Source organism: Carcharhinus amblyrhynchos, unplaced genomic scaffold (assembly GCF_965287045.1).
Source record: "Carcharhinus amblyrhynchos unplaced genomic scaffold, sCarAmb.v2.hapA scaffold_708, whole genome shotgun sequence".
Taxonomy (NCBI): Eukaryota; Metazoa; Chordata; class Chondrichthyes; order Carcharhiniformes; family Carcharhinidae; genus Carcharhinus; species Carcharhinus amblyrhynchos.
In genome coordinates, this window is record NW_027650448.1 from 1 (window position 1) to 15000 (window position 15000).

General features: G+C 53.5%; 1 protein-coding gene across 1 annotated transcript in view; it reads right to left on the reverse strand.

Annotated features, from left to right (window-relative positions):
• Positions 1-10812: 10812 nt before the first annotated feature.
• Positions 10813-15000, reverse strand: part of LOC145339858 (pyruvate carboxylase, mitochondrial-like) — a gene marked incomplete at both ends in the record, with an annotated part of 57109 nt that continues 52921 nt past the window's right edge. Inside the window, one exon of the mRNA XM_080184393.1 lies at positions 10813-11062. Within this exon, the coding sequence (XP_080040519.1) occupies positions 10813-11062 (250 nt within the window). The remainder of the gene's footprint in view (positions 11063-15000) is intronic.

The window sequence follows — 15000 nt, forward strand, 5'->3', positions numbered from 1 at the left end:
CCCCCCCACCGGACCCAAATATCACCCCCAAACACACCCCCAATAACCACCCCCCAATAAACCACACCCCCAATAACCACCACCCCAATCAACACCCCCCCAATTACCACCCCCCAATAAACCACCCCCCCAATTAACCACCCCCCCAATAACCACCCCCCATAAACCACCCCCCCAATTAACCACCCCCCCAATTAACCACCCCCCAATAAAACCACCCCCCCAATTAACCACTCCCCCAATTAACCACCCCCCAAATAAACCACCCCCCAATAAACCACCCCCCAATTAACCACCCCCAAATTAACCACCCCCCAATAAACCACCCCCCCAATAAACCACCCCTCAATTACACACTCCCCCAATTACCACCCCCAAAATAACACCCCCCCAATAAACCACCCCCTCAATAAACCACCCCCTCAATAAATCACCAAAACCCCCCAATTAACCCCCCCCCCAATAAATCAACCCCCAATAACCACCCCCCAATTAACCACCCCCCCCAATAAACCACCCCCCAATAAACCACCCCCCAATAAACCACCCCCCAATAAACCACACCCTTCCCCAATAACCCACACCCCCTCCCTAATTAACTACACTCCTCCCAATAAACCACACCCCTCCCCAATAAACTACAACCCCTCATCAATAAACCACAACCCCTCCCCAATGTACCCACTCCTTACCCAATAAACCACACCCCCTTTCCAATAAAACGCACCCCCTCCCCAATAAACCACACCCCTCCCCAATAAACCACACCCCCTCCCCAATAAACCACACCCCTCCCCAATAAACCACACCCCTCCCCAATAACCACACCCCTCCCCAATAAACACACCCCCTCCCCAATAAACCGCACCCCTCCCCAATAAACCACACCCCCTCCCAATAACCGCACCCCCTCCCCAATAAAAAACACCCCCTCTCCAGTCGACCAGATCCCTCCCCAATGAACCGCCGCCCCTCCTCAAGTAAAACACCCCCCCTCGATAAACCACATCTCACCCCAATAAACTACACCCCTCCCCAATAAACCACACCCCCTCCCAATAAACCACACCCCCTTCACCAATAAACCACACCCCCAATAAACCACACCCCCTCTCCAATAGACCACACCCCTCCCCAATAAACCACACCTCCTTCTCTATTAAATGAATCTTGGGCAAATACGATACTCTGTCTTATTTGAGACCCGAAGTGTGGTGACACAGTGGGTTAGCTCTGCTGCCTCACAGCGCCAGGGACCCGGGTTCGATTCCCGGCTCGGGGTCACTGTCTGCGTGGAGTTTGCACATTCTCCCCGTGTCTGCGTGGGTTTCCTCCGGGTGCTCCGGTTTCCTCCCACAGTTTGAAAGACGTGCTGGTTAGATGGATTGGCCGTGCCAAATGACCTCCTGTTGCACTGCAGAGATGCCGCGATTCCAGGTGAGAGACACAAAATTGTCCAGAGGGGCAATCTGTTTCACACAGGGGGGGTGGGTGGGTGTCTGGAACGAGCTGCCAGAGGCAGTAGTAGAGGCAGTGTGGGTGGCACAGTAGCATAGCGGGTTAGCACTGCTGCTCCAGGGACCCGGGTTCGATTCCCGGCCTCGGGTCACCATCTGTGCGGAGTTTGCACATTCTCCCCGTGTCTGCGTGGGTTTCCTCCGGGGGATCCGGTTTCCTCCCACAGTCCAAAAGATGTGCGGGTTCAGTTGACAGGCTAAAGAAATTGCCCCTTAGTGTCCAGGGATGTGTAGGTTAGAGGGATTAGTGGGTATAATACGTAGGGATGAGGGGTGGGAATTGTGTTTGGTGGAGACTCGATAGGCTGAAGGGCCTCTCTCTTCACTGTAGGGATTCTAAGATCTCGAGAAGGGTACAATTTGGTCTTTTAAAATAAAGCATTTGGACAGTTACATGGATATAGAACATAGAACATAGAACATTACAGCGCAGAACAGGCCCTTCGGCCCACGATGTTGCGCCGACCAGTTACAAAAACAATGACCACTAACCTAAACCAATCCCTTTTCGTCCATAAACCTATCCACGGATCTCTTAAACGCCCCCAAACTAGGCGCATCTACAACTGCAGCTGGCAGGGCATTCCAATCCCTCACCACCCGCTGGGTAAAGAACCTACCCCTGACATCCGTCCTATAACTACCCCCCCTTATTTAAAGCTATGCCCCCTCGTGCTAGCTTTCTCCATCCGAGGAAAAAGGCTATCACTGTCCACCCTATCTAAACCTCTAATCATCTTATATGTTTCATAAGATCCCCTCTTAGCCGCCTTCTTTCCAACGAAAACAATCCCAATCCCTCAGTCTCTCCTCATAGGACCTCCCCACCATACCAGGCAACATCCTGGTAACCTCCTCTGCACCCTCTCCAAAGCCTCAACATCCTTCCTGTAATGTGGGGACCAGAACTGCACACAGTACTCCAAGTGCGGCCGCACCAGAGTTGTGTACAGTTGCAACATGACGCTGCGACTCCTAAATTCAATCCCCCTACCAATAAACGCCAAGACACCGTATGCCTTCTTAACAACCTTATCTACTTGATTCCCAACTTTCAGGGATCTATGTACACATACACCTAGATCCCTCTGTTCATCCACACTATTCAAAGTCCTCCCGTTAGCCCTATACTCGACACATCTGTTATCCTACCAAAGTGAATTACCTCACACTTCTCCGCATTAAATCATTCATGCAGGGAAGATTGGAACATTATGGCAAGCCTTTCCATCACATCTTCCCTTTCTTTTCTAACCTAGGGGATGAAAGCTATCTGGAACAGATTCTTACCCACTGCACAGAGCCATCCTTTCCAGTACATCCTGCCCAACAATTTTCATTCTATCTATTGCCTCTACCACCTCTGCTTCTATCAATATTTGGTCAGCAGGATATGGGCCAAACGCGGGCAATTAGGACGAGCTTAATGAGTAGAGAAAGAAGGGCCAGCATGATGGAGTTGGGCCGAGGGCCTTTTCCAATGTTGTAAACCTCTCTGAGTCTGTAAAGTGCTCAGGTACATCCCCCGCTTCCCTCTGCGAGAGCCCCAAACTAGCTCAATGATGAATGAACCTGGTGTGACCACGCCACACTGAAGGCTGTAGGATGGATCCAGTTCGAGTCGATGCCTGGTTGCAATGCCGGAGTTAATCCTCTCCCCCTCCCCCTGTGTGGATTATTCTTCTGTGTGTGTGTGTGTGTGTGACTGTACCTTGCCCCGTCAACTACTACTACCATGGCGGACTCCAGGCTGCCTGTTTTGTGGGAACGTTTCCCTCCCGTTTGAAGCTATTTACACGCCAGCTGTCTGCTGCCAATGATTGGGGGGGGGGGGGGGGGGGGGGGGGGGGGCGGCACGGTGGCACAGTGGGTCAGCACTGCTGCCCCACAGCGCCAGGGGACCCGGGTTCGGATTCCCGGCTCGGGTCACTGTCTGTGCAGAGTCTGCATGTTCCCCCCACCGTGTTCCCTCCAGCTTCCTCCCACAGTCTGAAAGGTGTACAGGTTAGGTGGATTGGCCATGCTAAATTGCCCTTAGTGTCCAAAGATGTGCAGGTTAGGTGGATTGGCCGTGCTAAATTGTCCCTTAGTGTCCAAAGATGTGCAGGTTAGGTGGATTGGCCATGCTAAATTGTCCCTTAGTGTCCAAAGATGTGCAGGTTAGGTGGATTGGCCGTGCTAAATTGCCCCTTAGTGTCCAAAGATGTGCAGGTTAGGTGGATTGGCCGTGCTAAATTGTCCCTTAGTGTCCAAAGATGTGCAGGTTAGGTGGATTGGCCATGCTAAATTGTCCTTAGTGTCCAAAGATGTGTAGGTTAGGTGGATTTGGCCATGCTAAATTGCCCCTTAGTATCCAAAGATGTGCAGGTTAGGTGGATTGGCCATGCTAAATTGCCCCTTAGTGTCCAAAGATGTGTAGGTTAGGTGGATTGGCCATGCTAAATTGCCCCTTAGTATCCAAAGATGTGCAGGTTAGGTGGATTGGCCATGCTAAATTGTCCCTTAGTGTCCAAAGATGTGTAGGTTAGGTGGATTGGCCATGCTAAATTGCCCCTTAGTATCCAAAGATGTGTAGGTTAGGTGGATTGGCCATGCTAAATTGCCCCTTTGTGTCCAAAGATGTGCAGGTTAGGTGGATTGGCCATGCTAAATTGTCCCTTAGTGTCCAAAGATGTGTAGGTTAGGGTGGATTGGCCATGCTAAATTGCCCCTTAGTGTCCAAAGATGTGCAGGTTAGGTGGATTGGCCATGCTAAATTGTCCCTTAGTGTCCAAAGATGTGTAGGTTAGGTGGATTGGCCATGCTAAATTGCCCCTTAGTATCCAAAGATGTGTAGGTTAGGTGGATTGACCATGCTAAATTGTCCCTTAGTATCCAAAGATGTGCAGGTTAGGTGGATTGGCCATGCTAAATTGTCCCTTAGTGTCCAAAGATGTGTAGGTTAGGTGGATTGGCCATGCTAAATTGCCCCTTGGTGACCAAAGATGTGTAGGTTAGGTGGATTGGCCATGCTAAATTGCCCCTTAGTGTCCAAAGATGTGCAGGTTAGGTGGATTGGCCATGCTAAATTGCCCCTTAGTGTCCAAAGATGTGCAGGTTAGGGTGGATTGGCCATGCTAAATTGTCCCTTAGTGTCCAAAGATGTGCAGGTTTGGTGGATTGGCCATGCTAAATTGTCCCTTAGTATCCAAAGATGTGCAGGTCAGGTGGATTGGCCATGCTAAATTGTCCCTTAGTATCCAAAGATGTGTAGGTTAGGTGCATTGGCCATGCTAAATTGTCCCTTAGTGTCCAAAGATGTGCAGGTTAGGTGGATTGGCCATGCTAAATTGCCCCTTAGTGTCTAAAGATGTGCAGGTTAGGTGGATTGGCCATGCTAAATTGCCCCTTAGTGTCCAAAGATGTGCAGGTTAGGTGGATTGGCCATGCTAAATTGCCCCTTGGTGTCCAAAGATGTGCAGGTTAGGTGGATCGGCCATGCTAAATTGCCCCTTGGTGTCCAAAGATGCGCAGGTTAGGTGGATTGGCCATGCTAAATTGCCCCTTGGTGTCCAAAGATGTGCAGGTTAGGTGGATTGGCCATGTTAAATTGCCCCTTAGTGTCCAAAGATGTGCAGGTTAGGTGGATTGGCCATGCTAAATTGCCCCTTAGTGTCCAAAGATGTGCAGGTTAGGTGGATTGGCCATGCTAAATTGCCCCTTAGTGTCCAAAGATGTGCAGGTTGGGTGGATTGGCCATGCTAAATTGCCCCTTAGTGTCCAAAGATGTGCAGGTTAGGTGGATTAGTGGGTATAACATGTAGGGAGATGGGGGTGGGGCAAAGAAAGAACAAAGAACAAAATCAGCCTGAGAAACAGGCCCTTCGGCCCAACGAGCCCACGCCGCCATCTCAGCACCACCAGTCCCCCTCTCCCCCCACGATCCCTGTCTAATGTTTTATGGCCATCCAGATTGAGGGAAACTGATTTAGGGACAATTTATTCCTGCCAATCAGCCTAACAGCACATCTTTGGGGTGTGGGGAGGAAACCGGAGTCCCCGGAGAAAACCCACGGAGTCACGGGGAGAATGCGCAAACTCCCACAGACACCGGCCCAAATCCATGTGCCTGCACAGCAATCAGCGATAGTCACTGAGCTGTTGTCTTGCCCAGTATCTGGTCCAGTTTAGGCACACACTAACGACATGAAGCACTAGGCCAATCTCGAACAACCAAGAGCAGCCCCAGTACGACCCATCGCGTGTATGCCCCTCGTTGGACACGAGGCGGACCGACTTAAAACCTGTGAATGAAAAGAGACCTGGTTGGGATTGTGTTCGGTGCAGACCCGAGGGGCCTCTTTCTGCGCTGTAGGGTTTCTACGACCCATCCCCAAGTCTCTGCCCTGAGGCCTAGTCGAAGTAGGCCTCTCTTCCACCAGCCGACGGATCGGCCCTGTGTCCGTTACAGAGACGAGGGGAAACAGAAGCTTTCTGTTGCCTATCGTCAAATTACAATTGATTTCTCTGTCCTGAGCTGTGAATCTCATTACAAACACATTAAGGCGCATCAGGCGAGGCATTAGGAAGCTGACAGTATGAGGTGTTTTATTTTTAGGCCCTCGGTTACGGCTTGTAATGGCCGCGCTGTTGTATCGATCGCGGGAGTGACTTTCCTAATCGCGTTTCACGTTTATTATTTGCTCCCTGTGTGTGTGTGTGTGTGTGTGTGGGGGGGGGGGTGCGTTGTGCCATCTTTATTGTCCGTCCCCCTAATAGCCCCGAGGTGCTGACCCGTCTTAACTGGGAAATCCACCCCCCCCTTCACTCAAAACTGGCACCCCCCCCCAACAAATCTCAACAATCCCCCCCAACTCACGAGTGGAGGCGTCAAATCCCACCGCCTCCCCCCTCTCCACTGAATCCGATATCGTCCATTAAGGTCAGGTCTCTCTCTCTCTCTCACACAGTAGGCCCATTGACCCTGCACCGTCTCACCCCATCGCCACCCTGCGACTACTCCAAACGCCATCCCCACACGCACACCCCTCCGCACACACACACAGAGATGGAGATAGAGTGTGAGAGAGAGGGAGCACGAGACGGAGAGAGAGAGCACGAGAGAAAGAAACAGAGAGAAAGAGAGAGAGAGACACTCTGACAGAGAGGGAATGAGAGAGAGAGAGAATGTGAGAGCGAAAGAGAGGGTGTGCGTGAGAGAGAGAAAATGAGAGACTGGGAGAACGAGAGAGAGCAAGAGACAGAATGAGATAGAGTGTGAGAGAGAGAGCGAGAGGGAGTCAGAGGGCATGTGTCGGAGAGAGAGAGTGTGACAGAGGGAGCGAGAGAGCGTGTGTGTGAGAGAGTGAGAGAGCGAGAGAGTGAATGAAGGAGGCAGAGAAAGAGAATGAGAGAGAGAGCAAGAGAGAGAGTGAGATAGAGCGTGAGAGACAGCGAGAGGGAGTCAAGAGGGGAATGTGTGAGAGAGTGTGACAGAGAGAGAGGGAGCGAGAGAGCGTGTGAGAGAGAGGGAGCGAGAGAGCGTGTGAGAGAGAGGGAGCAAGAGAGAGTGTGTGAAAGAGACAGAGAAAGAGAATGAGAGAGAGAGAAAGAATGAGACAGAGTGTGAGAGAGTGAGTGAAAGATTATGTGAGAGAGTGTGAGAGACAGAGAGAGGGAGTCAGAGGGAATGTGTGAGAGAGAGAGAGAGGGAGCGAGAGAGCGTGAGAGAGAGAGAGCAAGAGGGAGTGTGTGAAAAAGACAGAGAAAGAGAGTGAGAGACAGAATGAGATAGAGTGTGAGAGAGCAAGGGAGTGAGTGAGAGATTATGAGAGAGAGTGTGAGAGATAGAGAGAAAGAGAGAGAGAGAGGGAGCGACAGAGCATGTGAGAGACAGAGCGAGAGAGAGAGAGAAAGAGCGAGAATGTGTGAGAGAGTATGTGACAGAGAGACCCTGACAGGGAGAGAGGGAGACAGAGAAGGAGAGAGAGTGAGGAGAGAGAGAGTGAGGAGAGAGAGAGAGAGAGAAAGAGAGAGAGAGAAGGAGAGAGAGGGAGAGAAGGAGAGAGAGAGTGAGAGTGAGAAGGGGAGAGAGAGTGAGAAGAAGAGAGGGAGTGAGAAGGGGAGAGAGAGAGAGAGAGAGAGGGTGAGAGAGAGAGGGTGAGAGTGAGAAGGAGAGAGAGTGAAGGAGATATACAGAGTGAGTCAGTGGGGAGGTGTTATTAAAATGCAGTGTTGGGTTTGTTGAAGGGGGCTGTGTGCTGTAGTCAGGGTAATCTGTAGGGGTTGGGTTTATATTGAGTGAGACGGGGACTGAATATGAAGCAATACGCACTGTTCAAATCCCACAGCACAAAACCTGCGTCTGTCCAAACCTCTCAAACAGCTGTACGGATCGGAGGGAGAAAACGCCACACGGTGGGAGGTGTGTTCGCCGCAGAGGATTTTAAAGATTCATCTGATATCACTGGCTTTATAATCCTGGCATAAAACTCAGACTGGCAGCAACACCACTGCACTGGCATCAACAACACGGGCCCTGGCACTGCTGTGTGCAGCCAGTGGGCACAGGCACAGCTCGCACAGGTGTAACCACCCCCCCCCCCATCACTGTCCCTGGGGGCTCAAGGACCCACAGAGACAGAGAGACAGAGACAGAGAGAGAGTGAGAGAGAGACAGAGAGAGAGAGAGAGAGAGGGTGAGAGAGAGAGACAGAGAGACAGGGAGGGGGAGGGAGAGAGAGAGAGACAGAGAGAGACAGACAGAGAGAGAGAGACAGGGAGGGAGAGAGACAGAGAGAGAGAGAGAGAGACAGAGACAGAGAGAGAGTGAGAGAGAGACAGAGAAAGAGAGAGAGAGAGAGACTGGGAGGGAGAGAGAGAGACAGAGACAGGGAGAGAGAGAGAGAGACAGAGAGACAGGGAGAGAGAGAGAGAGAGACAGAGAGAGAGTGTGTGAGAGAGAGACAGAGACAGAGAGAGAGAGAGAGACAGAGAGAGAGTGTGTGAGAGAGAGAGAGAGACAGAGAGAGAGTGTGTGAGAGAGAGACAGAGACGGAGAGAGAGAGAGAGACAGAGAGAGAGAGTGTGCGAGAGAGAGAGAGAGACAGAGAGAGAGAGAGAGAGAGAGACAGAGATCTATTACTCATGACTTAAATATATTCAGCGAGGCAGCCTCCACCACTTCAACGGGCAGAGAATTCCAGAGATTCACCACCCTTTGAGTGAAGAAGTTCCTCCTCAACTCCGATCTAAACTGCACCCCCTTATCTTGAGGCTGTGCCCTCTAGTCCTGCTGTCCTTCCTAAGCGGGAAGAATCTCTCTACCTCTACCCTATCCATCCCCTTCATTATCTTATACGTCTCTATAAGATCCCCCCTCATCCTTCTAAACTCCAACGAGTACAGACCCAGTCTATTTAGTCTCTCTTCATAGTCCAATCCCCTCATCTCCGGTATCAGCCTAGTGAACCTTCTCTGCACTCCCTCCAAGGCCAAAATATCCTTGCACAAGTGCAGCGACCAAAACTGCACACAGTACTCCAGCTGCGGCCTCACCAGTGCCCTGTACAGTTGCAGCAAGACCTCCCTGCTTTTATATTCTATCCCCCTCGCTATAAAGGCCAGCATCCCATTCGCCTTCCTGATCACCTGCTGACTGGGTTTTTGCGGCTCGTGCACAAGGACCCCCAGGTCCCTCTGCACCGTAGCATGCTGCTACTATTCACATTGGAATAATAATCCCTCCTACTATTATTTCTACCAAAGCGGATAACCTTCCAGTGGATCCGGAGATGAGGGGGTTGGACTATGAAGAGAGACTAAATAGACTGGGTCTGTACTCGTTGGAGTTTAGAAGGATGAGGGGGAATCTTATAGAGACGTATAAGATAATGAAGGGGATGGATAGGGTAGAGGTAGAGAGATTCTTCCCGCTTAGAAAGGACAGCAGGACTAGAGGGCACAGCCTCAAGATAAGGGGGGTGCAGTTTAGATCGGAGTTGAGGAGGAACTTCTTCACTCAAAGGGTGGTGAATCTCTGGAATTCTGTGCCGGTTGAAGTGGTGGAGGCTGCCTCGCTGAATATATTGAAGTCACGGGTAGATAGGTTTCTGATAGACAGGGGAGAAAGCGGGAAAGTGGAACTGATCCACTTCAGATCAGCCATGATCTTATTGAATGGCGGGGCAGGCTCGAGGGGCTAGATGGCCCTACTCCTATTTCTTATGTTCTTATGACTGGTGCACTAGGACACCGAGATCCCTCTGCACCGTAGCATGCTGCAACTATTCACATTGGAATAATAATCCCTCCTACAATTATTTCTACCAAAGCGGATAACCTTCAGTGACTGGTGCACTAGGACACCCAGATCCCTCTGCATTTTGGAATAATAATCCCTCCTACTATTATTTCTACCAAAGTGGATAACTTTCAGTGACTGGTGCACTAGGACACCCAGATCCCTCTGCACCGTAGCATACTGCTACTATTCACATTGGAATAATAATCCCTCCTACTATTATTTCTACCAAAGTGGATAACTTTCAGTGAGTGGTGCACTAGGACACCCAGATCCCTCTGCACTTTGGAATAATAATCCCTCCTACAATTATTTCTACCAAAGTGGATAACTTTCAGTGACTGGTGCACTAGGACACCCAGATCCCTCTGCACTTTGGAATAATAATCCCTCCTACAATTATTTCGACCAAAGTGGATAACTTTCAGTGACTGGTGCACTAGGACACCCAGATCCCTCTGCACTTTGGAATAATAATCCCTCCTACAATTATTTCTACCAAAGTGGATAACTTTCAGTGACTGGTGCACTAGGACACCCAGATCCCTCTGCACTTTGGAATAATAATCCCTCCTACAATTATTTCGACCAAAGTGGATAACTTTCAGTGACTGGTGCACTAGGACACCCAGATCCCTCTGCACTTTGGAATAATAATCCCTCCTACAATTATTTCTACCAAAGTGGATAACTTTCAGTGACTGGTGCACTAGGACACCCAGATCCCTCTGCACTTTGGAATAATAATCCCTCCTACGATTATTTCTACCAAAGTGGATAACTTTCAGTGACTGGTGCACTAGGACACCCAGATCCCTCTGCACTTTGGAATAATAATCCCTCCTACAATTATTTCTACCAAAGTGGATAACCTTCAGTGACTGGTGCACTAGGACATCCAGATCCCTCTGCACTTTGGAATAATAATCCCTCCGACTATTATTTCTGCCAAAGTGGGTAACCTCGCATTTGCCAACGTTATACTCCATCTGCCAGGTCCTCGCCCAGTCTTACCTGTGTCCAGGGGGGTGCCCTTGCTACAGGCCACGATGGCACCCATGCTAGGCTGCGATGTCATCCCAGACATGGAGTCAGCTGCCACATCCACCACGTCCGCGCCAGCTTCAGCAGCCGCCAACATGGAAGCGACGCCCGCCCCTGCCGTGTCGTGGGTGTGGATGTGCAGGGGGATGTCCGGGAATCGATCCCGGAGAGCTCCGATCAGCAGCTTGGCGGAGTTTGGTTTCAGGAGCCCGGCCATATCCTGTGGGACACAAAGAGACAACACCCCGGGTTAGAATAGAGGGTCAGTGCTGAGGGAGTGCCGCACTGTCAGAGGGTCAGTGCTGAGGGAGCGCCGCACTGTCAGAGGGTCAGTGCTGAGGGAGCGCCGCACTGTCAGAGGGTCAGTGCTGAGGGAGTGCCGCACTGTCAGAGGGTCAGTGCTGAGGGAGCGCCGCACTGTCAGAGGGTCAGTGCTGAGGGAGTGCCGCACTGTCAGAGGGTCAGTGCTGAGGGAGTGCCGCACTGTCAGAGGGTCAGTGCTGAGGGAGTGCCGCACTGTCAGAGGGTCAGTGCTGAGGGAGTGCCGCACTGTCAGAGGGTCAGTGCTGAGGGAGTGAGGCACTGTCAGAGGGTCAGTGCTGAGGGAGCGCCGCACTGTCAGAGGGTCAGTGCTGAGGGAGTGCCGCACTGTCAGAGGGTCAGTGCTGAGGGAGTGCCGCACTGTCAGAGGGTCAGTGCTGAGGGAGTGCCGCACTGTCAGAGGGTCAGTGCTGAGGGAGCGCCGCACTGTCAGAGGGTCAGTGCTGAGGGAGCGCCGCACTGTCAGAGGGTCAGTGCTGAGGGAGTGCCGCACTGTCAGAGGGTCAGTGCTGAGGGAGTGCCGCACTGTCAGAGGGTCAGTGCTGAGGGAGCGCCGCACTGTCAGAGGGTCAGTGCTGAGGGAGCGCCGCACTGTCAGAGGGTCAGTGCTGAGGGAGTGCCGCACTGTCAGAGGGTCAGTGCTGAGGGAGTGCCGCACTGTCAGAGGGTCAGTGCTGAGGGAGTGCCGCACTGTCAGAGGGTCAGTGCTGAGGGAGTGCCGCACTGTCAGAGGGTCAGTGCTGAGGGAGTGAGGCACTGTCAGAGGGTCAGTGCTGAGGGAGCGCCGCACTGTCAGAGGGTCAGTGCTGAGGGAGTGCCGCACTGTCAGAGGGTCAGTGCTGAGGGAGTGCCGCACTGTCAGAGGGTCAGTGCTGAGGGAGTGCCGCACTGTCAGAGGGTCAGTGCTGAGGGAGTGCCGCACTGTCAGAGGGTCAGTGCTGAGGGAGCGCCGCACTGTCAGAGGGTCAGTGCTGAGGGAGCGCCGCACTGTCGGAGGGTCAGTGCTGAGGGAGTGCCGCACTGTCAGAGGGTCAGTGCTGAGGGAGTGCCGCACTGTCAGAGGGTCAGTGCTGAGGGAGTGCCGCACTGTCAGAGGGTCAGTGCTGAGGGAGCGCCGCACTGTCAGTGGGTCAGTGCTGAGGGAGCGCCGCACTGTCAGAGGGTCAGTGCTGAGGGAGTGCCGCACTGTCAGAGGGTCAGTGCTGAGGGAGCGCCGCACTGTCAGAGGGTCAGTGCTGAGGGAGTGCCGCACTGTCAGAGGGTCAGTGCTGAGGGAGCGCCGCACTGTCAGAGGGTCAGTGCTGAGGGAGTGCCGCACTGTCAGAGGGTCAGTGCTGAGGGAGTGCCGCACTGTCAGAGGGTCAGTGCTGAGGGAGTGCCGCACTGTCAGTGGGTCAGTGCTGAGGGAGCGCCGCACTGTCAGAGGGTCAGTGCTGAGGGAGCACCGCACTGTCAGTGGGTCAGTGCTGAGGGAGTGAGGCACTGTCAGAGGGTCAGTGCTGAGGGAGCGCCGCACTGTCAGTGGGTCAGTGCTGAGGGAGCGCCGCACTGTCAGAGGGTCAGTGCTGAGGGAGTGCCGCACTGTCAGAGGGTCAGTGCTGAGGGAGTGCCGCACTGTCAGAGGGTCAGTGCTGAGGGAGTGCCGCACTGTCAGAGGGTCAGTGCTGAGGGAGTGCCGCACTGTCAGAGGGTCAGTGCTGAGGGAGCGCCGCACTGTCAGAGGGTCAGTGCTGAGGGAGTGCCGCACTGTCAGAGGGTCAGTGCTGAGGGAGCGCCGCACTGTCAGAGGGTCAGTGCTGAGGGAGTGCCGCACTGTCAGAGGGTCAGCACTGAGGGAGTGCCGCACTGTCGGAGGGTCAGTGCTGAGGGAGCGCCGCACTGTCAGAGGGTCAGTGCCGAGGGAGTGCCGCACTGTCAGAGGGTCAGCACTGAGGGAGTGCCGCACTGTCGGAGGGTCAGTGCTGAGGGAGCGCCGCACTGTCAGAGGGTCAGTGCCGAGGGAGCGCCGCACTGTCAGAGGGTCAGTGCTGAGGGAGTGCCGCACTGTCAGAGGGTCAGTGCTGAGGGAGTGCCGCACTGTCAGAGGGTCAGCACTGAGGGAGTGCCGCACTGTCAGAGGGTCAGTGCTGAGGGAGCGCCGCACTGTCAGAGGGTCAGTGCTGAGGGAGTGCCGCACTGTCAGAGGGTCAGTGCTGAGGGAGTGCCGCACTGTCAGAGGGTCAGTGCTGAGGGAGCGCCGCACTGTCAGAGGGTCAGTGCTGAGGGAGTGCCGCACTGTCAGAGGGTCAGTGCTGAGGGAGTGAGGCACTGTCAGAGGGTCAGTGCTGAGGGAGTGCCGCACTGTCGGAGGGTCAGTGCTGAGGGAGTGCCGCACTGTCGGAGGGTCAGTGCTGAGGGAGTGCCGCACTGTCAGAGGGTCAGTGCTGAGGGAGTGAGGCACTGTCAGAGGGTCAGTGCTGAGGGAGTGCCGCACTGTCAGAGGGTCAGTGCTGAGGGAGCGCCGCACTGTCAGAGGGTCAGAGGTGAGGGAGTGCCGCACTGTCAGAGGGTCAGTGCTGAGGGAGCGCCGCACTGTCAGAGGGTCAGTGCTGAGGGAGCGCCGCACTGTCAGAGGGTCAGTGCTGAGGGAGCGCCGCACTGTCAGAGGGTCAGTGCTGAGGGAGTGCCGCACTGTCAGAGGGTCAGTGCTGAGGGAGCGCCGCACTGTCAGAGGGTCAGTGCTGAGGGAGCGCCGCACTGTCAGAGGGTCAGTGCTGAGGGAGTGAGGCAGTGTCGGAGGGTCAGTGCTGAGGGAGCGCCGCACTGTCAGAGGGTCAGTGCTGAGGGAGTGCCGCACTGTCAGAGGGTCAGTGCTGAGGGAGCGCCGCACTGTCAGAGGGTCAGTGCTGAGGGAGCGCCGCACTGTCAGAGGGTCAGTGCTGAAGGAGCGCCGCACTGTCAGAGGGTCAGTGCTGAGGGAGTGAGGCAGTGTCGGAGGGAACCCCTAACCAGCATCAACTCTGAGCAGACAACCTGATCATTTTGAGGAAGGTGTTGCATTGATATGGCACCTAAATGGTTTCAAAACATCCCAAAATGTCTTAAAAGCCAAAACAATATTCCCACCGCAGGTAATTTCGCCCGTTGCCACTGTGGGAGCTCGCTCCGTGGAAATTGGCTGCAATTTCTACAGGTTAAAGACATCAATCGGATTTATTCACGAGCTGAAGAATTATACAGAAGCAGCCTGGCACTGATCATTTTTGGGGGAGCGTTCACACCAGCGGCTGCCTTCACAGGCTGAAATACTCGCGCGTTCTCAGCCTCCATTTATTCTGTAACCGGGTTCTTTCCCCCCAACCCCCAAAGATGAAGCGGATTTCTCCGAGCCCTCCACGCCCAGAATATTTATACGTGCACCAACCCACGCAGTTCCGAACAGCGCGGTGGAGAGACCCCAAGGGAAAAGCCCAGGGGATCTGAAAGGTGTGGGGGGGGGGGGAAATTTGAAACAAAGGCGTCAGTCAGTCAGACACATCAGTGGGAGATGTTAAAACGTAATGAGAAATGTAGCTGCCACCCAGGGCTTGGCAGTCTGCCCACTGACGTTGCAGCTTTAGTTAAAGCAGAAAACCGGCAAGGACACTGTTTGGAACCTTTATAAATCACTCACTCACCCTCGGTGAGGAGACTGTGCTGCGTGCGAGCACTTCCCCTGGCCTTGGGCGAACAGACTGGGTTTATGAGGGAGCTGCCAGTCATTCAGTAACACGGGAGGGACTGGAAAAGGATGGGCGTGTTCTCACTCTCCCTCTCTCTCTCTCTCTGCCTCTTTCCTTCTCTCTTTCTCTATCTCAT